A 20,820-nucleotide genomic window follows, 5' to 3' on the forward strand; every position below is an offset into this window, starting at 1 on the left:
TCATCCCACCCAACCGAACGCGCGGTTTCAACTGACTTTGACAGATATTCAACTAGATGCTCAACTATGACCATCATATCTTTGCAAGTGTTCTTTTTACTGCATATGCCGTTACGCTGTGTTCAAAGGATGATATTGTTATTTTACATAATAGTGTCGAATCGCATTTGTACATGCCATCTACTCAGATTTTAAAAAAAATGCCACACCCGCCAAGAGCCAGCCGTCACCTTGTCCCTCACAGGGTACGCTGACTCTGCACACTCCTTTTTCCCTTGTTGCTTCCAGATAAACTGGAACTTCTATAACGGCTTTGTACACGGGAGGTGTGCTTTTCGGTGCCCAAGCCAAATTACATATGGGTGCTTGGACAAACGTAGGCTCTTCGGCGCGGGCTTCAGATAAGCGGTTGCCATCAAATGTGCAGCCTTGGAGAAGCAGGCCAGTAATTGATATGGAAACGGGAACAGAGGGAAGCGGGGTAGTGGACCAGGTTGTTACGAGTTTTAAGTCGTCCATCGGAACGCGAACTGCTCAAATCGGTCAGCTACTGGACGTTCCTCTGCTAGATGATGCACACCGCACTTACTTATTCGTGATGTATGCTGCCTCAAAGCATTCAAGAATGTCACCGGATTGAATAGTCCAGCCATTCTCAACGAGCTTTTGAACAAGGTACCCGCATTACTTTTCTCTCGCCATTGGTCGACCTCCAATCCATTTGACATGGCTTCGCGAATAAACAGTTGTGGGGTCTCTGGTCCTTCCCAGAGCAATAGCCAGCTATATCGAAATGCATTTGGTCAATGCCTGAAGTATTGTAAGCACGATAATCGATTATGGCAGACAGACCTTTGCGGAGTTACTCCCTCCAAGAGACATTTCGCAACTGCCATAATATCGTTGGTAAGCAGCATGGATCCGCGTAGGACTTTGGATATGGCAGCCAGGTCGGCGTCAATCCGGCGAAGGAGAGTCAGGGCATTTACCAGTTCCTTAGAGAGCGTCAAGTTCAGCATGTGAATTACCACAAGATTAAGTCGGAAAAGCACCTTACCAAAGCCAGGAAAGAACTAATTGGGTTTGCTTCGGGGTCCTGGCTCACCTTCCGCTGCATCAACTCATTACCAGTATTGAACTAGGTGATACAGGTAAACAAGTTACAATGAAGGACCACCGATGACGTTTCCATTCCGGTGCGACCCACCTTTTTCCATAACTGCAAAAACGGTGTCAAGTCTCTAGCCCACTTTTCCTTTTCAAATCGCAAACCTTGGATATCAGCTTGACGCTGAAAGCCAATCATTTTAGGTACTGGCAACCATTTCAACATCACACTACGGCCTACCAGGACTTTCAGCTGCCCAATAACAGACTGACTACTATATCTCTGTAACGCCCGATCAATGTTGGCAGGCAGACCGAATGTCGTGACATTGTCGACTTCGGGTAGGTCGGCAATCAATGCTTGATATGATGTATGATCGGCAATGTTTGGCAAGTCTAGATGTGATGGTAAGAGTGTGTCAGACATGTGAACTCCCGCCCGAAACAAGATTTACAACGGGCACTTACTCATGCCTTTGGCGAGCCTTCGAGTTGGAGATCGACCGGCAATCATAAAGACATCTATAGAATGACGTAAAATGTTAGCATGGGGCTACGAATCAAACTAGGCGTAGATTTCCGCCTTTCTCACCGTCATTGAAGTACTGGGCAAGGTACGTATTCAGCTTCATGGCGTCGTTCACATCATCAATCCTTCCGCCGTAGATGGCATTCTCCAACAACCCATGCAGAACAGACCACTGGGGCGGCCTGTTCGATACGCACATGGTCTATAATTGAAAGTAACGTCCGATGAGTATCAATCGCAAAGTCAACGAAACATACAAATCCCTACACTAATTAGGTCTGCACTCGAGCGCAAATCTGCTGCGGAGAATTCATAGAACTTGTTCCAACCTTGTGGGATATATGTTCGACGCTCCTGAATGACCGCATGAAACCATGCGAGGGCAAACAGAGCTTGTGCCCTATGCACAGGGCCACTGGAAATGAAAGAAGGACTCCATGCTTCGTAAGTTCGTTGAAGATTTTTCTTTACCCCTACAATGTTGTTGGTTGGATAGAGTACTCAGGCGAAGCAATTATTAGACACAAACCTGGTGGTGCTTCCACAGTAATCTTCAAACTATTCTGAAGCAGGTTTGTTGGAAACTTTGCGTGGGCTTCCGATGTCATCCATAAGCGGAAGCCTTCATGCGGTTTTATCGATGACAGCTCCTTTTCCAACTGCGGCAGCCACCCAGTGACAAGATGAACATTTTGAAGACATAACCAACCGCCACTCATAGCAGCTTCCCGAAGAAGGGATATAGCCAGCTCCCCTTGACCTTGACCCATGGCCACCTAAGGGAAACCGAGTTATTGTTACAGTTAAAGACACTTGAGCGCACCCGGATAAGTCTTACCTGTTGGTATTTGTCTGCGCCTACATGTTGTATTGCGAAATCTTTCAGCTCCTGGGATGGATCGGCGCCTGCCGTAGTGATGAAGAGGATAGGTTCGCGAGCTGTGGTTTCTTCTGCGTGAAGTCTGCTCATATTTAAAGGTAGAGGAGCCAAGCTCTCGATGCCGATAACATTACAACAGAATTTGTTCACTGTAAAAAGGTCAATTCACAGTCATAAAATGCAGTCCGGTATTTTGCGAACTCACTTGTAGTCATCAATCTGTCGGGACGCAGAGCTTGAACAACCAGCAATTTTTGGAAGCCACTAAAAATAGGAGTAATTAGATTACTGCTTGGCACTCGCATCGTTGAGACTCCCTACCTCGTTTTGGGGTTAGGCAGTTCAACTTCGCAGCTGGGATCTTTCATCCATCGGCTCCAACTTTCTGTATCGCTGAAGTTAAGTAGCTGACTCAGATTTGGCAAAATGGCCTACAAGTTCGCGTTAAAGTTTAGTGACCGCCAATACCGTCTCAGTTGTTAGACATTGGCTACCTGCAGCTGCTTCAGCATCGGTCTTCGTTCGGCTGGTACCCATGCAGGAGGTTCAGGACCACCTTCCTCCTCCGCTGTCACAAGTTGACCACTGAAGAGCTCCCATTCATTGGGCTCAAAGATGCTTCCATGTAGCTGATGAACAAGATGCAACGCAAACATCTGGCGGTCGGCTTTGAAGAGAGATCGCGAAATGTAGTTGTAAGTCAACTTCTCCAAAATGTTCATGAGAAGCTTTATGCGGAGTTCCGTGCCATCTTTTGCAGCAGATCCTTCAGCTCGCAGAGACTTCTCAAAGAGGTGCAAAAATGAAGCGAGCGAGAATTGGTACATGTTATTAAGTTTTCGCAAATCACTGACGACGAAGAAGAGGGCACTGCCGAAATCAGAAAAGGGGGCAAACTTGTCTCGCTCTGCGTCCAGGGAAGCTTGGAGCTTTTGCGACTCTTGCAAACTGGTCGCAATGATTGTACTCTTGTCGCGCGTTTCATTCAGTGAATCTATCAGGCTCTTATTCTCCAGGATATTTCCTTGAGAGCTTGCAAGTTCCTTCAACAACGACTCTTCCAGATCCACCAACTGTATCTTGAGCTCATCTTCTCTTTTCAGAAGTTCGATTTTTTCCAACTCAAGCTCGGGTTTCTCATGCTTTAATGTCACGCCGAGTAATTGGCCAGCTAAACCTGCACGAGTTACCGTGAAATTGATTTCTTGGACATAAGCCATCGCATCCGATGGAATCTGGAAAGTCGATTTAGAAGTAATCAGGTACAATCGGAAGTCTTCATTGTAGTCCACGGTTTTGTCCCCAAGCTGAACAACGAACCGAGGGCCGTGTTTCTGCAAATTTTTCCGTAAGATGGGATACAGGAACGACTCTAATTCGTTGAGCTCTTGAATAACGAGTGCTTTCCCAAAGCGTACTGCCAGTTCCACGGCCCTAACGAAGTTGTCGTCATGCTGGTTAATCACTTCAGGCTTTTTATCAGCCAGATGCGTCTTCAACCAGAGGACCGCCTGACCGGATGGGTCCACAATCAACGGAGTGACAGCGCTGGACAAAATAGCTATCGCATTTTCCTGGGATAGACCATCGGATGGCAATCCTTGTGATTTCCAAACCAGCTGCTCACTTTCTGTGCTCATAACTTTTCGAAAGAAGAATTCATCAACGCCGGTAATTTTTTTCCATTCTTGAACAATATCGTATCGGGTATCCTCCGATGCACCAGTCAAGTACGTCATGAACGCCGATGCAAGCAAAGCATTTTTCGGTAAGCTGGACAGGGATTCATTTATGTCGTTCACCTGACTAGCCCATCGCTTCCCTTCTCCAGATAACTTCCCTAGAAGACCTTGTGCGGTTTGGATCGTGGCCGTTGCTTTTTCCAGATTAGTACGCAAAGTTTCAGCTTCTCTTGTTTTGCCCGAGAAGTCATCCTTCAGGGCCGCCACTTTCTGATCCACTACTGCCAGCCCCTCTTTCAGGGTCTGGACTCGCTCACGAGATGCATCCAATGATTTAGTTAGGCGAGCCAAATCTGTCTCAAGAGGAGCAATTTTCTCCAGAATAACTGAGTACTGCAAGTTTGCCTTCACCCAGCTAGCCAGCGGAGCGGCAGCAAGTGATACGCGTTTAATATTCGCCTCTTCAAAAGATTCTCTCTTCTGTTGCAATAACTCGCCGACTGATTCTCGCACTTGTTTATTTATATTTCGTGCGTCGAAATTCATGATCTCGTCTTTAACTGTTCGTTTTCCCAGAAATGATTTCATGCTGTTCCATGACATATCTAGAATACCCATTATGCGCAAAACACCTTCCAGGACATCACGGATCGCAGGAGGTGGAGCACGCAATGACCTAATTTCCGACAGGCTATCTGAGCGGATCTCCCCAACTGCAGCCTTTGCCGCTCGAATGGTTGGCTCCACCTCTGCCAGCTCTTGTTCGATCACTTGCTTCCTTTTCATGAGGGTCTCTTCTTCTTCTCTCAGATGCACGGAGAGCTCTTCCATCTCTTTCTTCTGTTCTGACGCGCGCACCATACTGTCTGTGATCTGCTTCAGAGCGGCATCAGCTTCCTTCTGCTTCGCTATCAGCTCTTCCCCTTGTTTCTTTGCCTCTACTGATAACTTATCAACGTAATTTGCTGCCTCGTTCATTTTGGACAGACCGCCTTCAAGGTATTTCTGCTTCTTATGGAAGGAATCCCTCTGTTTGCAGTAGATGCGCTCGTACGCGGAAACGTAGTCGTTGAAATGTTTTGGTGTAGCTCCGCGGGACGCACATGTTGAATGAATTGACATCATCTGTTTAATTAACTGATCCTGGTCTTTAAGTTCGGCCAGAGCTGGATTAGTAGTGAACACCTCCTGGGCATATCTACTCATAGTATCCGGAGACCAGCTGTCCATCCATGCGATGTGGCAACGAGTATACAACGCTGGATTGGCTTCGCAGTTGTGTATAAAGTTGGGCGACGATGAGTCCAGAATCAGTACAATATGCAGATATCTCCGGACACGGGAGACGAAGTATTCAAAGAGGGTGCCTCTGTAGCCTTCTTCCGAATGCTTGTCCTTGAGGGAGCCCAGCAGGGAATCAAACTCATCCTGAGTATACAGACCAGGCACCTCGCCTCCGCTTAGAAGACTATTCACGCTTTCCAGAAAGGCTGGATTCGTCAGCTGATGATCCTCCAGTAATAGCACGGCTTCTTCGCCTGCCACAGCCGTCTGTAAAATCTGCTTCAAATCTGCGCTGAATCCTTTCATTCCATAATTCCGTCCCACACTCGGAGAGAATACTTTCAGACGAAGCATGTGCGAGACAATGAGTACAGCACCTAGGCGTCCTACGCCTGGCCTTCCAGCAAATAAAAGCGATCCTGCTGGTTGTCCAAGAACTCTCTCCACCAAGGCAATTTGCTCGAGAGTTTCGGGGAACAGATGCACATTCAAGTCCCGATAATCGCGTTCGTAGATCTTTAGAGCTGTAATGATGCTTTGCTGGTACTGGTCCACGGCAACTCTTGTCAGACTCCTCCCTATCGTTAGGTTCGTAGTCGAAGTTGCTCCCATTGTGCTTGTGTAAACGAAGCCCTGGAGATTGATCTCATGGTTCCAGTCGTTGCGCAGGACAGTTGACAGCGTAGTTTGGAATTTCTGTCGCGCACTTGTGGTCACCAGTCGGTCTTGAAACAAGCGTAGCGCCTCGTATGCAACAACATTAAGTAGTTCACCCTGTTCTTGATCCGTGTATTGATACTGTGCAATGCCCAAGATCCATCGAGACAAGTCCCGTGGGGTGTAGAGATAGTGTGAGCGGACATCCGGCGTAAAACGTTGTGTGGTTTGGTCGTAAATGGAGATCATAGATGTGGCCAGCTTTTGAACATTACGCGATACACTCCAGACCTTGTGAGATGGAAGAGATCGATTGAGCAATGGCTGAGCAAGAATTCTATAAACTACTTGGAGCTGCTCGCGATCAGGGTAGGACATATAGAATTGGCGAATAACGGATGTGAATCGGGTTGAGAGTTCGTGCCGTCCCATCGTTGACGAAGGGTTCATAGAAGCCACGATTTGAATGTTTTCGATCCCCACCCATTCAAGATTATGATCGTAAAATCCTTGATACGTCAGTAATTGCTGCAGGAACTGTACTAGTTCAACAGTTTCGTATTTGTCCGGCTTAGGAAGGTTGATGTCCTTTAGGTAAACGATAAGTCGTTCAGCATCTCTGGGTCTCAGGACGCGGCCAGTGGTAGTCTGTGCCCCACTACACGATTGATACAATCTTTGGAGAATGTGGGAAGACCGGGTCTGAGCACTGCAATGAATCATTGCAATCGCAGTTGACTTCAATTCGGAGAAACAGTGCCGGAGTAGCATGTGCTTTCCGGCCCCCTCGGGACCCACCAAAAGAAATGGCTGGCTGTCTGCAAACCAGGGCATGACCACATCAATCGCTTTCTTCACGTCCACCGTTTCGATAACAGGTAGACCATCCAGCTCTTCGATGTTGGAGAAGTTTAGACTGTCTGGATCGGTTAGTTGATATGTCTCAAGGCGTCCGCTCTTTCCTACAAAGTAGTCCAATGTGCGCTTCGAATCAGGTGAAGGTTCTCCAGCCCATTGAAGTAGCTCATTGGCAAACGCCAAGCGGGCCTCCACATAGAGATTGGCACCCAGACCGCGAATCAGACTGTAAAGGAACTCTGTGCGGCTGGTTACGCCCACTAGATGTGACAATCCGTTCGTAATCAGCCCAACACGAGTTGTCTCTACAACCATGTCGCTGTTTTGCAGAATCCAGTCAACGCTCTTGTAGAAGAAGCCATCGATCCACTCTGCGAATTTTCCTCTGCGAGACTCAGGCTGCCTTGTAATCCAAGCTTGCACTAAAGCTCGTGGGTCGAGAGTCTCATCCGAAAGGTAGATCATTCCCATACGACTAACGGTAGCTGGCGACGCAAATTTCAAGTTGTGGGTTTCGAATATAAAATTAACATTAGGTCCGAATTGGATCCGCTCGCCATTGGGCATTGTTAGTAACCGATTATCATCAAGAACAGAATTGAGTGATTCCACCCATTCCGGATCGATGTCCCCGTCAGATATAATCCAACTGTGGACATCGCCAGGCTCCTTTACTGCCTGCCGCGATGCCGAAGTTAGGACTCCGTCAAACCATTCTCGCGTATCCATATCCATGTGTCCCAACAAAGCATTGCGGTCAATAGCTTTAGGATTTACACTGTGCTGGCGAAGTTTTTGGCCAACTTTTTGCCACGCCACTCTTAACACTCGCCATAATGTACTTTTGCCGGATCCAGAAGGCCCCACTAGCACTACGCCCATTCGTTGCCGACACGCTTGGTAGAACTGGAATATCTTTTCAACCTGTGATTCGATGTACACTAAGTTGAGCTCATCGTACGTCTCCTTCACAGCCTTAGCTAGCTCTTCATAAGTGACATCTTCTGGAGAAACGTCAGGGAAAATGTCGTTCATCAATGCATCGAAACGTTGCCCGTCGGCAAATGTCAGCTTCGAGAGGGTGTTAACTCGTAGAGCTTTGACAATGATGGCCGCTTCCCGCTTACTATCAACCACCTGTCGTCGCTTCTCCTCGTGCAGCAAATGACCAGCAAATGCCAGAACAGCTTTTAACGGTCGAAGACCCCAGTCGTAATGTTGCTGACGCGAAAGTAGTTGCTTACACAGAGTGAAAACAGAAACAACTTTGCTACCAAGCTCTTGGCCCCGTTTAAACCCTTCCGAGAAGAGTATGACTTCAGAAATCAGCTCGTTATCGGGATGCGTCATAGCAATTGAGCGGAAGAGTTGCTTCAAGTTGTCCGGCAGCTTTTGCCGCCCACCGTAACCCTTTCCGGCTGGGTTTAGCGTTACAAAGATACCTGAATTGGCGTCCAAGCCGATCGTCTTTCCTAGTAAGTCAACTGTATCTTTCTTCGCTTTCAGTGCAGCCTGGATCACTTGAATCTGCTGGGACACAGCCGAAAGCACCGCCTCTTCCAGTCGATTGAACTCATCAAAACAGCCCCATGCACCGCACTTCACTAGTCCAACAAAGATTCTTCCCATGCTTTTATAGTCAATTCCTTCATCGCAGTTAAAAACAAGCACCTGACGTCCAAAAAGTACGCCCAAAGCTTTAACTGATTCAGTCTTTCCTGTGCCCGCAGGACCAAAAGGATTTCCACCAAATCCGCTTGCCATGGCCTGCGTAAGCGTTAAATAACACTTATCAGTCAAAGGCGTATGCACCAATTTAGGCGGATTTCCCTGATACTCGTACGTATAAAGGAACTCAGCATCACTCATCCGAATCGTACATATGTTGTCAGAGTTCATGTAGAAGCGTAGCTGGCGCTGCCAGACCCAATCCGTCACAGAGGTTACGTTTGCATTTTGTAGCTGATTGACGACGTCAATCAGATGGATGATATCCAAAATCAGCGACTTGATTTTGAGCTCTACAACGTGACGATCTGTGGTATCTTCGATGGATGTTGTATCAAAGTTTGTATATTCGTCAAGGTGATTTTTCAGATCATGTGCGAGCTGCATGAAACTTCCACCCTGAGCAATGGCCGTCTCGACATTCGCCGTGAAGTGAAGATACTCTGCTAGAGTTAGAAGCTGTGAAGGGTACTTGAAGATGTCGGTAACAGATAAGCATTGCGTCAGCAATGTCTGTAGGGTCGACTTCATTTCTCTTGCAAAGTCTTCTAGCCAGCCCTCAACCTCGTCCGTGATTTTCACTGGCTTGCGCAATGAAACGACTTCGCCATCAATGCTTCTCATTGCGACAATCGCTTTCATGCTGTCGTCAAACTGAACAGTATGCACGCCTGCAAAGAGCTTTTTCAAATGTGCTTGAATCACATTTGGGTTCTTAGCCTGCCCTAGAATCTCGAGCAGATCCTCATCACCAATAAAGTAGAAACGTGCAAACTTTGCCCGCTTCTGCTCCAAGAATTCATTGAGAGCCTTTTGACATCTTTCCAGCTGATCGACAAGAGTGATCAATACATCTTTAATATTCGGATATGATAAGATGGACACAACCCTTGCATCTTTGGCGATGCTCGCCATAACACTTCGAAAATCGTCATCGATTCGACTGAATCGATGCTGCTCGTTTGGAAGTGCCCCGCGGCTGAAAATGGGTTCGAGATATACCCATTTTCGCTGGATCGTATTCAGATTTCGTAGATATTCATCCAGCTCCACCAATTTCTTTTCCCAAATTGCTCCCTTATCAGCAAAGTACTTGTAGTACGGTGAATCCTTGAGAGATTGTAAGAGGGATTGATTATCTCCAACTTGCGTCAATGTTTCCTTCCAGTCTTTGATGAGCTGCACACTTATTTCTTTGGCGTCCTGATATTCAGTTAGAGCAAACATGGCTCCAGCACCCCACATGTCAAGCTCTTGAATGGCTTCTCTAATGGTAATTTCTCCCTGTGCTCGATTGTTCAATTCTTTGACTTCATTGATACGTTGGAGGACGGTCTCTTTCGTTCCCAAAATATGGCCAAATGTCAAATCAGACAAGGTCACTCCTTTTGGGATACCTGTTATGCGGAAGAGGTCACCCCAGTGTTCAGTAGTCCAGTTATCCCCTCGCATGAACTTGAGAACAGGTGTTATTTCGCGATAGGAATCAATGTCACGCTGTATATGAACGCATATAGCGTCCATCTGACGTCCCCGGATCTTTTCTGCCCATTTCGCAAGCAGATCCTCAAAGGAGTGTACTTTATTGCGAAACGAGATCCAATCCTCTTTCTTCAAGGCGTCCAAGTTCTCGCTATACTGCTCGTACATTCCCCACATCTCTTCATGGGATGTAATATCCTCGCTCAATTCATCTAGTTCTTGAAATTCCGGAGGATCCACCCCAAACTGGGCGCAATCGTCCCTAATCTGCGCAGCCGTTCTCCGTAGCTCGTCAAACTCAGCGCGACGGTCTTTCACGAACTGTACGGATTGAGCAGCGATATCGGGCTTCCCGGCATCTAATGCCTTTGGTTTCAACTGATGCCATCGGGCTCCAAACTTTTCAAGCTCTTTTAGGAAAGACTGCCTTCGCCCCTCTATTTGGGATCGCAGGACGTCCACCTGTTCTTTGATCATCAACTCATGGCTTTCCAGCATAATCTCCAATTTCGTCCAACGAGCATGGACTGGTGTGACGTCTATACCACCGCCAGCAACTGATTTGAGTAACTTGTTCTTTACCTCAGCCGCTTCAAAGTTCCAGCGGATTGACGCTTGACCGGCAGCCAGCTCCTCATGTCTAGCATTTGCTTCGCCAACTTCTGCCATGCTCTGGGGCCTCTTGGACAGAATATCCGTTCCTTTGGTAACAAAATCATCAACCGCTGACATATGTCGATTGATGGATTTTCGTAGGGTGCTCAGCATTGAGTCAAAAAGTCGTTGCAGGTGGTCGTCAATGGTGGCTTTCACTGATGCAGTGGACACCGTTATGCAGTCCACCTTGACTTCCATAGGTAGCTGCTCTGCTTCTTTGCCTTTTGTTTTTAATGATCGAAGGTTTGCTTCATAATCACTGACATCTGCCAATGCCTCCTCAACAAATTCATCCAGATCTACAGTTCCCAAAATGACCCAATCTTTGAAAAGGTCTTGGACCTTATAAAGGTTTTGGAAGAGCGTATCGGCCTTCTGATAAACTGTTGAAAGTGAGGTGGCATTGTTGTCAATCATGTGCCTGAAGACATCCGTTTCACCCAGTCCACGGAAAGCAGCAGGAATATTGATGAATTTCTTCATCTCTCTGTAGTATTTGGCTCTGATTTCCTCGAACGCGGGCCGAAACTGGAGCTTCTGCTGCTTGAAAATAAGGTCCACTTTGATTTCTGGCAAGCTCTCATTCAGGTTCTCCAAGCCCATTTGGTACTGATGTTCTAGTGCCTTGTAAAGTTGATAGTCCCAGTGATTTCTCCAGGTTAATGTCTCCTCCATCCGAATGCCGCCTTCTTGGACCAACCCGATTACTCCCCTAATAGTATTTAACGTTTCCTTCCACTTGCCCTGGCTTTTTACCAGGTCAAGGTTCATCAGCGAAATCACATGGTCGCAAATAACCGAATGAAATTTTCTCAATTTTCGATTACTGGATGTCAACCTGTCACCAGACGCTTGAATTTGGGAAATGTACATCTCAAGCTCATGAGGGCTGTCCCATGTTATGCTGCTCGCAGCCCGGCCTCCCCTTACATCGGAATCACCCCTAGGATTCTTGATAAGTCGTTCAAAAGCTAACGCCTTATCCAAAAGCATTGCTTGCTGAGATGGAAGCATTTGCTGATCAATGGTGTTATAAAAGTGTGCCACTTGCTTCAGCACAACACCATGTCGGTAATACTTTTGCGCGTTATCGGTCACTTGCTGAATCTTTGCAGGAACCGCAAAACCCATTGCAAGTAACTGTCGGACCTCTCTGATAAGTGTCACGAGTTCATCGCTATAATTCACTCGCAGCTTTCCGTCGCTAAAGTCCAGCTCCATGAGTCGTCCAGTTCGCTTAAGACTCATTATTCCACCTGGATCTTCCATTGCGTCTTCGGTATCGGCCACCCATTCTGCAAATTGTTCTTTCTCATATTTCCGCAAATCCTCATATATTTCGCTGGAAACCTGATGATATGATGCCATTGGGCCGATGCAAGTTTCTACAAACCTGTCGGTTTCTTCGATCTGTAGCAGGTTCATATTAGAGAAATCGTATCTAAGCGCTCAGGGCGGTTCCATTTACGATGCTCTTCAGCCCTACCTTCATGATGGTTTGTCTCGCCCAGACTATATTATTGACCGCGGTAGGGAAGTTTTTCCCCTTTAAACCCTGAAATATGCATCCGTATTAATAGCTTGTTCGCCCCAAAGAGCATAAAACTTTCAGACAGCACCCACTTTTGCTTCTTGAACCCAATCCTGAAACTCGTTTTTGATAGCCTTAAGCCCCGAAATCAATTGATCCACCAAGGTATCACGCTCAGAAGCTAAGTACGAAAAGATGTCAATTGTTCCTTGCGACCTCCAACATTGATGCAAGTCTAAGAGCTGGTGGTACCTAGCTGTCGTGCGATGGATTCTCGTTTAATCAGATCTCCATACTTCTGAAATTCACGTAGCAGCTGACTAGGGGAAGTCTGCAGGCTGCCGAATATGGAACGTAGCCGCGAGATTGCCTTATCCTCGACGGGTTCCAATATCTTAAAATATTGGACTACAGCACTCTACAAATATGAAGTTACAAAAATAAAACATGTCAGATAGTCCGTGAGAGCAACCCGTTACGTGGGAACGGTTGGAAAACACACATTGTTTATACCCGACCTTCCAACTCGGCTCTGTGTACTTGTTCACATGAAGCGGATTTACGGCACTGAACACCGCGAGCGTGTCTTCTACATGAAGCTCGAGTTGCTCTTCGGACGGTAACAGTTGCGTTAAGAGATCATGTGTCATACGTAGGGAGCGAATCTAGCAATAATGCCGTTCAAGTTTAGCATCCAATCGGGACAGGTAGTTGAAGATGGTGAGTAATACCTCGCGTAATCGGGCGGTGAATGCGGACAGTTGACTATTTGTGAAGGGCGGCCCAGTCCACTGATGAGAAGCATAGTATGGCCATAACCGCTCTGTTAGAGTTAGTGCAGTAGATTCCCAAGCATCGCAAACAGAAATTGCGGCATGCAAGTGTTCTTTGATCTATTAGGGATATCAGGTTTATATTTGACAGTGCAAAGTAAGACTTAACTAGACCTACTAATGAAAACCCCTCCAGCATGACGTTGTACTCGGAGAGCTTGTCCTGTATGCAACCAATCAATTCCTCTGTGAGGACATCTAGCAAATGCCTCATGCGACTTTCAGGATAGTCAGGAAATTCTCCTTGTCTCCTAAAAGGAGTGGTAAGCTCACGTAGTAATGTAAGGGTCCCATAGCCGAACCTCATTTACCAGAGATCATCCAAAACATCCTGTGTTTTCTCCACTATTTCCGCAAAGTCCACCATATTCATGGAGCTACGAAACTGGTATCAGAACCAAGGATCGGCAAGCTCACATCAGGATATTTTGTCGTCAGCTCACCTCATCTTATCATACTCAATCTTGAGCGGTTGTAGCAGACTTTTGAAAAGTTCCGCACGTGCTTTAGCTTTCTGTACCGCAAATCTGAATACTTATCGATTTAAGGAAAACCAGTTGTCTACTAACCTTGGAGGTCGCGTAATCCGTTCCTTGCTCCACCCAATACAAGAACTCATCATCAAGGGTGAATATAGATCTGAAATCCAACTCGTTCGCTGAAAATAAATATGAGCATTGGGCCAAAAGTTCTCTCCTGAATGACCTCCTCTTACCGGCAAACTTTTCCGCCGTATCAGATCCACTGCGAACTGAGCTCGCTAGGCTCATGTCAAGTTCGCTAATCAAGTTTTGCAGCTTTGCGGTAATCCCCCATTTGGAATTCCTGCCACATGTGAAACATTAATTTCCGATATACTGCTTGTGCATGTATCTGGCTAGACACATACTTGAGTAAGACTGGTGCGAAAACTGTATGTACGGCTTGGTATAAACTGTTGGCGGGCGATCTCCATAACGGTGTTATTTGAAGAACTTCAGATACATTCTCTGGGGTTATTTGTGTTGGCTTGGTTTTTGAAAGGGCTACGCATCGCAACGTTCCGTCCAAGCTATCCGGTTCTGAAGCTAGGCGAATGTCCTGGGTCTGATGGTATGAATTTACGTCAATCTTTTGTGAATAGAGGAAACTCTGCCAGAACAAAGTACCACCTGCTCATCATAGGTAACAAATAGTAGCTGGTTGTTTCTATTTGCGAGGAAGTTTTCCAGAATCGGTTCTCTCAAATATTCCTCAGCGGTCGTTTCGCTCAATCCGAGATGAAGTCCCACAACCTTCTGTATCCAATCCCTCGCCTCCATACTTTAGCTGCCGTGTTTGAGGAAAGCACACCAATTTTTCCCACAAGTATCTGCAGCTTCCTGAGATTGTGTTAGGACCTTGCAGCACCGTTTAGCCATCAGGTTTTGGCACTACAAGGACCAAGTTCGTCTGGTCAGACGTCGGACGCGTCGCTATACGACGGTTACGTCAGCTGTTTAGTGCTGGTTAAGACCTTGTGGCACAGCACCATCAGGTAACATTCACAAAAAGCAATGAACGATGCCCTTTCATTGTCCTCCATTCCAACATGTGGAAGAGAAAGGAAATTGCTGTTAACTCCTCCTCGGTAAGTCAATACTAGTCTATCGTTCAGAGATGATTACCCTACTCAAACGTTCTTATCTGTGGCCTTCAGGTTGTTGATCTAAAAGCCGAATTATTCAGAAAGAAGGAAGAATTTGAAAGAGAAAAGTTGCGAACGGGATCCTCCACTTTGCGAGCAGTTTCGAATAAGCCTATCAAGGTGAGCATAATAGTACTGTCAATCATACGAGCTTGGCATTAATCTGTGTAACTCACACCGATGTCTTGCACCTGAATGGAAGTAGAAGCCGCCAAAAAATAAAGGCGTCGAGCAAAGAGCACGTCAAGATGAAGAGGAGATTCAGACCTTGAGTTCGACCTTGGAGTCAAGTTGGGTGGCGCTTCAGCGGAAGGCAAAATTATATGACAAATTGGTAGATGAAGGGGGCACGGGAGAGGGTGGGTTCCGACAAATGAGATATGCGGACAGACCTCGGCCATCTCATCACTGCTACAATGCGCTGGTTTAATATAGATGAAAAGGATGAAGAAGCACTCGTAGATTTTCTACAGAAAAGTTTGACGGATTCAGTAAGTGGTGGACGCTCGCTCCTATTAATAAATGTCTTTGGTGTACGATACCATTGTCTTTACAACTGAGTGGTTGTTCAACAGGATCTCCCTGCTCCTTCACCAGATATAGAAGATGTGGGCGAAGATACCTGGGTCGAGGCCGTAGACGAGTTTGGGCGAACGCGGATTGTCCGAAAAGACGACGTATCAAAACTAGGGCTTCGGTATGATTGCCTGGGGCAGGCCCGCGAATGGGAATGCTGATGCACTAAAACAGATCTCGACCTTCATAAAGATTCATAAAAGAAGGGGAAGCGGGGGGGAACGGAGAAAACGAACAGGGGCCGTCCTTAGTATCCGATGATATGAGACGAGAGATGGAAAGGGAGCAATGGGAAAAAGAAGCCAGAGAAGCGCTGGGTATGATATTTCAAATCTTTTGAAGTTGCATCACTTATTAACGATACTATAGCAAGCGGCCACTATGACTCTCGTAGAGAGAACCGGACGATGGGCGTTGGATTCTATCAGTTTTCACAGGATGATGAGGAAAGAAGAAAACAAATGGAAGAGCTCAAGGACATGAGGAACGAAACTCTCGAAAGTCGAACACGAGCTGCGAGAATGAAAGATGCGAGAAAGGATAAGTTGGATGAACGTAAACGTTTACTGAAGGAGAGGGCTGCTAAACGGCGAAAGGTCATTAACGGGGAATCGGAAGGAGCGGGCGCCCTGGCTGGAGATAATGATGGCAGCGAGAAAGGGGATGGTGATGAGCTGAGGGATGTTGTCAGCGACTTCTTGCAGGGGATACGCAAACAATTGGAATAACCTCGGATATCCCGGCCAATTTTTATATATCTTATTGTTAATTACCAGCTGATGCAGCAAAATGAAAATCCATATTTAAGCGCTTTATTCATCTTCATCGGTCATTAAAAAAAGTTAAGCCTTAAACAATTTTGTCCCTCACGCCAACAACAAAATCGCGGCAGCGACCGCAGAAAGCGTAATCGCTAGTGCCCTGCCACTTGGCATTCCAGGTGCTGCATTGCCCGGGCCCGTGCCCGTTCCGTCCCCATTCCAGGCAACCTTCTGACCAGCGCACACGGCAGGTGCCACGAGAACCTTCGAAAGATCGTCAGTCGAGCAATCTGTGCTCGGGTTCAACTTAAGCTGTTCCTCATTAGCGTCCAAATCACGCAGGAACACGCGACTGTACCCAACTAGGGCAGTTGGTTGGATTACTTTCACCAAATCTGCCAGAACAACGTTCTCCCATGCAACCGCCTGCTCAAACCAAGAATTCGCCGAGGCAAGGTTGTTGGTCACGCGGTTCATATTCCAAAGGGCACCGTTCACTTTCCACGGGTATGTGTTGTTTGTAGAAGTTGCAGTAAGACTGGAAATGTTCAAATTGGTGTAGAACGCGTCCAAAGTAATATCGCCGGTATAAACAATATTGCTTGTGTTCTGTAGCAGTGTGATGAATGCCGATTGAGTGGAATAGTCAAAGGTTTGAGCGGCTGTTGTGTTTGCTGGTGCAGCGTTACCACCCGCATCGGAAACGTAAGCACGGGTGTATGCGCTTCCCAGAGTCCAGGTTCCGGAATAGTAGTTCGCGAACACAGTGGCCGGTTGGCTGAGGCTCGTAGCAGCAGCTGTGGCCGCCTTTTGCTTGATGCAGTTGTAATCGTCCGCAATCGTAGCGGCCACAGTGTTAGCGCGGTCTTCCTTGTTGAAGAATGCTCCTAGGAAATGAATCCATTGGTATCGTTGAAGGCTTGTGGTACTTGAGGTGGCAGGAAAGCGAACAATCTTCGTGCTGTTGACGTTCGGTGTACGCCATGAGAAGGTAACATTGACGTTGCTCATTTCGGCGTCCGTAGGAGTGCTCGAAAACTGGGGAATATTGAGCTTGCGAATACAAGGCGATGTGATAAAACCAGGATCTGTAGTGTACTTGATGGTCTGGCGCACTCCAAGCATCTCAAGGAAAGTCAAAGAGGCGGTATCTTCCGTACCAACATGAGTAACCGGAATCGAAATGATGGCGGCAGCATTGGGGTTGACAGGCGCCGGTGTACCGCACATGTAGAGAACGTAGGTAAGATTGTTTTTAACATCCGTCAAAGTTTTGTAGTTGTTGTTGTATGTTATGGTAAACACGCTAGTATCGGTATGGTTGGCTTTGACGGGAAAGTAATCTGTGTTCCCATTATAGGTCGTAACGCAGCTTTGAGGGTTCTGTGTTTGAGCAGAAACCCACATCGGCATGCTAGCCAGAGCAATCGCCGAGGTAATGAAGTTTAAACCAAGCATCTTGACTGTCCTCTTAGCTGACTACACAATTCACGACTTGAGATAGGCACCTAAAATGGACGGGGGAGTGTTTAATGGACGCTATTTATGCTAGTCTCGAAGAAAGACACACTGGCCCATGTCGGAGTTGCTTACATGATCCATAATAGGCCTCAGATCTCGGTGGAGGCGTTTCTTCAGTGGGCGTTCGGCCCAGGTGCATGCTCAATACGGCCCCGTCTGGGCAAATTGGAATGGGATCATCCCAATGATGCCAATGGTCCAGACGCTCGTATTGCGCACGTTTTGGATTCAATCTGCTCCACATTATTGGATACGCGGCTTAGGTACTTGACGAGGTGCAGTGGGTTAATGAGTGTGCAAAGCATGCATGCATACAGGATAACTATTTATTATCGAAAACTTAGGAAAAAGGTTGATAGCCTAAAACTATGAACACAATGTGAATTTCAAGAGGTCACATTCGGATTGTGCCGCAGCAAGCGAATCTAGAAAGTTAATCAACACACCGTTCGGAAACCCCTCCATCTGAAGTAGCTGCAGTTGAGGTAACCCCTGACTAAAAGGGACGTAATACCAGCTTTTGATTAAGGCAGAACTTAGAAAGAACAACTGACATTCACCACAAGACTGGACCACGGTTGGTGCATCAAAAGCCTATTGGAGGTTCTCAGAAGAAAATTTCTGGTCTTCCCGCATCACATCTACATACTGATCTTTAGCTCTTGGTCATGATATCTTGATGATGTTCGATATTGTCCATATAATTAGTGGGCAGATCGTCTTCTGCCTCATAGAAGACATTTGATTGAAACCCTTTACGTCTATGAAGTCGCTTATTACAGTGACTATCCAGATATACACAGCTTTGGTGTTCCATTCTATTGACTAGTATTACCATTGGAACCTCATTGGTACCTCTGTACGCTGTCAAGATGAGATCTCTCATTCGCCATTTCGAGTGGCCAAACAGTCAATCTTTTCATACAGCACATCCCAATCTATGCCGTCATCGGAAGGATAAAGATCATCATATTCGCATGCAGCACTTGACATCATGATATCACCTGCAAAATCCGATGCTGACGGGCAGGGCATCGCGATTCTGTAGCTCTCTGATTTCTGAACTGGTGGGTGGAGGCCAATTTTTGACGCCAAAGATGCACTCATGTTCGACTGCAAGATCCCCTCTCCCTTGCCCCGGTGTCCCACCGCTGGTGTCGCATACCTTTATAATGTCCTGTAGTGTCCCGTTGTCGTTGGGGTTGGTATGACTGTTGAGTTCGCTGTCATTCAGTTTCTCATGGGAGCCTAAACAAGACTGAGCGCATTCGATGGAGACGCACTCCCTGGAGGCCGGAGGTACAGCCATACTAGGTAAGTCAACTGTATCCTTCCCTTTTCTCTCGATATTGTTTACAACGCAGGATTGATGGGAAGTACTGTAACTACGGACATCCACTTTGGTTCTCTCGCAGATGGTGGCATTTTCATTGGAAAGGGATGCCCCATCCAATGTAGTGCATCTTTTGTCGATGTGAAGGGATCCGGTCATTTTCTTTTTTACTCGCGTCCGTTTGTACCGCACAGCCTGCGTTCGAGCGGGACTGCTTCGCTTGTCGTCCATGCATATTGGGTTTTGAACAACTGAACCCTTATCAGAAGAGGCATCTTCCTGAACGTGGGAACTAGCGGTTGTGGCAGACTGATCGTCGCCAAAGTAATCGTCGGAGGATGCTTTGTTAACCCTTCTGCGCTTTTCCTCAAGGTCTATCTCTAGTTCATCTTGCCGTGCTTCTCTTTGTAAAATGTCAGCCATTCCGCCCAGCTGCATCGGCAACTGATCCTCATTTGCAAGACCCGACCGCAGCTTCATTAAGGCATTATAAACTGTAAATCTGGTAAGTCACACAAATTCACTCATGCCTTGCGATGCAGCATGACTTTACCTTTGTACGCTGCATACGCGTCATTTGCCGCATACTCTCTTTGTGCTTCGGACAAGACCAGTGCTTCCCAGTTTCCCGTTCGAATGCTGCTTGTCTTATCCAAATGGGCATGTAACTTTACTAGCAATCAGCAACGTGTTTTACATATGCTGCTATTGGGGGAGGGCCCTACCAGCTTCTCAACCAGCGCCTGCAACGTGCGCCTTTCTGAGGCTACTGCTACTTCCTTTGCAAGGGTACCAAGTTCGAGCCAGCCAGCCATTTGTATCCCAAAATCGCGGTGAAGCTTGCGGGCATCCCCCTGGATGTTTAAACCCAGTTTAACAATCGACGCATCCTCAAGAATCTCCCTGAGTGGCGGCGGGAACTTTACGACATGACAAATATGGAGTACTTACACAAGATGCAAGGTTATTATATGGCCCTTTAATACCTTGAACACTAGTTACCACCTACGTCCGATATAACGCTCGTTGCACAACTGGATTAGAGCTGTTGGTCGCTGTGCTTCCCCTCTTACAAAAGTTGGCTTCCACTCCATATCAAAGCCAATGACATCTCCTCTAGCGAAAATCAGACCATCATATGCGTTAGACGGAACTGAGACGATGTAATCATGTTTGGCTAACCTGCACTTGTTTACTGCTTCGTTTATTGCCCGCGTTGACCTCGCATACACAACTTCATAATTAACCTTGTCTGAGCGATAATCAAGTTTCGGCAAAGCGGGTCCTTTGTCGGCTTGTTTTGGTGGTGAGACCCATATGTTCGGCAATTGCCTTTTGTGCACAGGTTCCTTGCTTGCTTTGACAGTCCAAGGTAGCCTGTAAAGCAATCATTGCAGGAAATTAAGGGCTGTCTCTTGGTGCACCTTACGCTGAGAAGTAGTACGTACACCCTACGGGTAGTGTTCTCAACGCCGGCCACAGTTGACATATTTTGTCGAAATAACAGTTGAGCTACTGTGCGAGCGAAGAGCTCGACCTGCCTATACATTTCATCGCCAGGTATCTATTAACTTGATAACAGTGGAGAAGCGATGAACAGTTGAGGAGCCGACCCGTTTGACGCTTGCAGGACGGGATGTTCAATGGTGAACAGCTCATGTCATCGTTTCATTTAACCTTTTTTGGGTGTCCGACATTCACCCTTTGTTTTTCACGCGATCCTTCCACTGACATA

The 20,820-nt window shown here is 46.8% G+C and overlaps 4 protein-coding genes across 4 annotated transcripts; 1 reads left to right on the forward strand and 3 right to left on the reverse strand.

Annotated features, from left to right (window-relative positions):
• Window positions 1-96: 96 nt before the first annotated feature.
• SPPG_06593 (uncharacterized protein) lies at window positions 97-14,529 on the reverse strand (the record flags this gene model as incomplete). The annotated part of the gene is made up of 26 exons (XM_016754794.1): window positions 97-530; window positions 590-783; window positions 853-995; window positions 1,058-1,138; window positions 1,208-1,291; window positions 1,349-1,503; window positions 1,576-1,629; window positions 1,700-1,838; window positions 1,904-2,109; window positions 2,166-2,412; window positions 2,475-2,665; window positions 2,722-2,780; window positions 2,838-2,947; window positions 3,011-12,274; window positions 12,351-12,419; window positions 12,488-12,576; window positions 12,648-12,813; window positions 12,914-13,060; window positions 13,127-13,288; window positions 13,347-13,479; window positions 13,540-13,605; window positions 13,672-13,742; window positions 13,798-13,886; window positions 13,944-14,053; window positions 14,118-14,314; window positions 14,377-14,529. The coding sequence occupies 26 exons, from the start codon at window positions 14,527-14,529 to the stop codon at window positions 181-183; spliced, it is 12,729 nt and encodes a 4,242-aa protein (XP_016606231.1). The 3' UTR covers window positions 97-180.
• Window positions 14,530-14,754: 225 nt separating this feature from the next.
• SPPG_06594 (uncharacterized protein) lies at window positions 14,755-16,281 on the forward strand. Its single transcript, XM_016754795.1, has 7 exons — window positions 14,755-14,837; window positions 14,907-15,014; window positions 15,100-15,253; window positions 15,330-15,385; window positions 15,470-15,591; window positions 15,663-15,787; window positions 15,840-16,281. Exons 1-7 carry the CDS (start codon window positions 14,799-14,801, stop codon window positions 16,196-16,198), a joined length of 963 nt encoding a protein of 320 aa, XP_016606232.1. The 5' UTR covers window positions 14,755-14,798; the 3' UTR covers window positions 16,199-16,281.
• Window positions 16,206-17,783, reverse strand: SPPG_06595 (uncharacterized protein). Its single transcript, XM_016754796.1, has one exon. It carries the CDS (start codon window positions 17,687-17,689, stop codon window positions 16,337-16,339), a length of 1,353 nt encoding a protein of 450 aa, XP_016606233.1. The 5' UTR covers window positions 17,690-17,783; the 3' UTR covers window positions 16,206-16,336.
• Window positions 17,784-18,413: 630 nt separating this feature from the next.
• On the reverse strand, window positions 18,414-20,718 carry SPPG_06596 (uncharacterized protein). Its single transcript, XM_016754797.1, has 6 exons — window positions 20,534-20,718; window positions 20,268-20,462; window positions 20,095-20,201; window positions 19,811-20,031; window positions 19,639-19,753; window positions 18,414-19,579 (listed from the first exon to the last, which is right to left on the reverse strand). Exons 1-6 carry the CDS (start codon window positions 20,632-20,634, stop codon window positions 18,753-18,755), a joined length of 1,566 nt encoding a protein of 521 aa, XP_016606234.1. The 5' UTR covers window positions 20,635-20,718; the 3' UTR covers window positions 18,414-18,752.
• Between the last annotated feature and the right edge of the window lie 102 nt (window positions 20,719-20,820).

This window comes from Spizellomyces punctatus, assembly GCF_000182565.1.
Source record: "Spizellomyces punctatus DAOM BR117 chromosome Unknown supercont1.12, whole genome shotgun sequence".
Lineage (NCBI taxonomy): Eukaryota > Fungi > Chytridiomycota > Chytridiomycetes > Spizellomycetales > Spizellomycetaceae > Spizellomyces > Spizellomyces punctatus.